The sequence below is a fragment of the Mustela nigripes genome, chromosome 2 (assembly GCF_022355385.1).
Source record: "Mustela nigripes isolate SB6536 chromosome 2, MUSNIG.SB6536, whole genome shotgun sequence".
NCBI lineage: Eukaryota > Metazoa > Chordata > Mammalia > Carnivora > Mustelidae > Mustela > Mustela nigripes.
The window spans coordinates 94,986,869-94,987,515 of NC_081558.1; the positions used below are offsets into that span (position 1 = coordinate 94,986,869).

At 44.2% G+C, this 647-nt stretch overlaps 1 protein-coding gene across 1 annotated transcript in view; it reads left to right on the forward strand.

Moving 5' to 3' along the window:
* Positions 1-201: 201 nt before the first annotated feature.
* The window catches only part of LOC132010496 (phosphatidylinositol 4,5-bisphosphate 3-kinase catalytic subunit beta isoform-like), a 60,341-nt gene continuing 59,895 nt past the window's right edge, over positions 202-647 (forward strand). Inside the window, exon 1 of the mRNA XM_059388330.1 lies at positions 202-252. Coding sequence (XP_059244313.1) covers positions 202-252 — 51 coding nt within the window. The remainder of the gene's footprint in view (positions 253-647) is intronic.

A 647-nucleotide genomic window follows, 5' to 3' on the forward strand; every position in this document is an offset into this window, starting at 1 on the left:
TGAGGCGAAGGCAGGCGCCTAAAAACTGAGCCACCCAGGCGCCCAACAGGAACAGAATGTAAATCACAGAAAGACTATTTTGTTTTCAGGTAAGAGAGAAGTTTGGGTGTAAGGTAAGATGTGAAAACAGAGGCAAGGAGATCACTGGAGAGAGGCTGTTGCTGTAATTCAGGGAGAGACAATGAATGCTTGAGCTACGAAATGGTACGGAAGACAAAGAGGAGAGAATGGATAGTAAAGGATTTCAATGAGGTAGGATCAACAGTATGTGATCAACTGAATAAATATGGTAAGTAAGGGAGAGTGGTGACTCCAGCTGCTTTACCAAATATAAGAGGAAAAGGAGTTAAAGGAGTTAAGAGAATGAGCTGGGGGACACTAAATAAAGTTGGCTTTAGAAATGTGTAACGGGGCACCTAGGTGGCTCAGTTGGTTAGGAATCTGCCTTTGGCTCGGGTCATGATCCCAGGGTCCTGGGATAAAGCCCCATGTTGGGATCCCTGCTTAGCCGGGGGCCTGTTTTTCCCTCTCTCCCTGTCACTCTATCCACTCATTCTCTCTCTCTCTGTCAAATAAATAAAATCTTAAAAAAAGAAACAAAACAAGAAGTATACACTGAGGTATGTGAAAACAGGAGTCTGGAACTG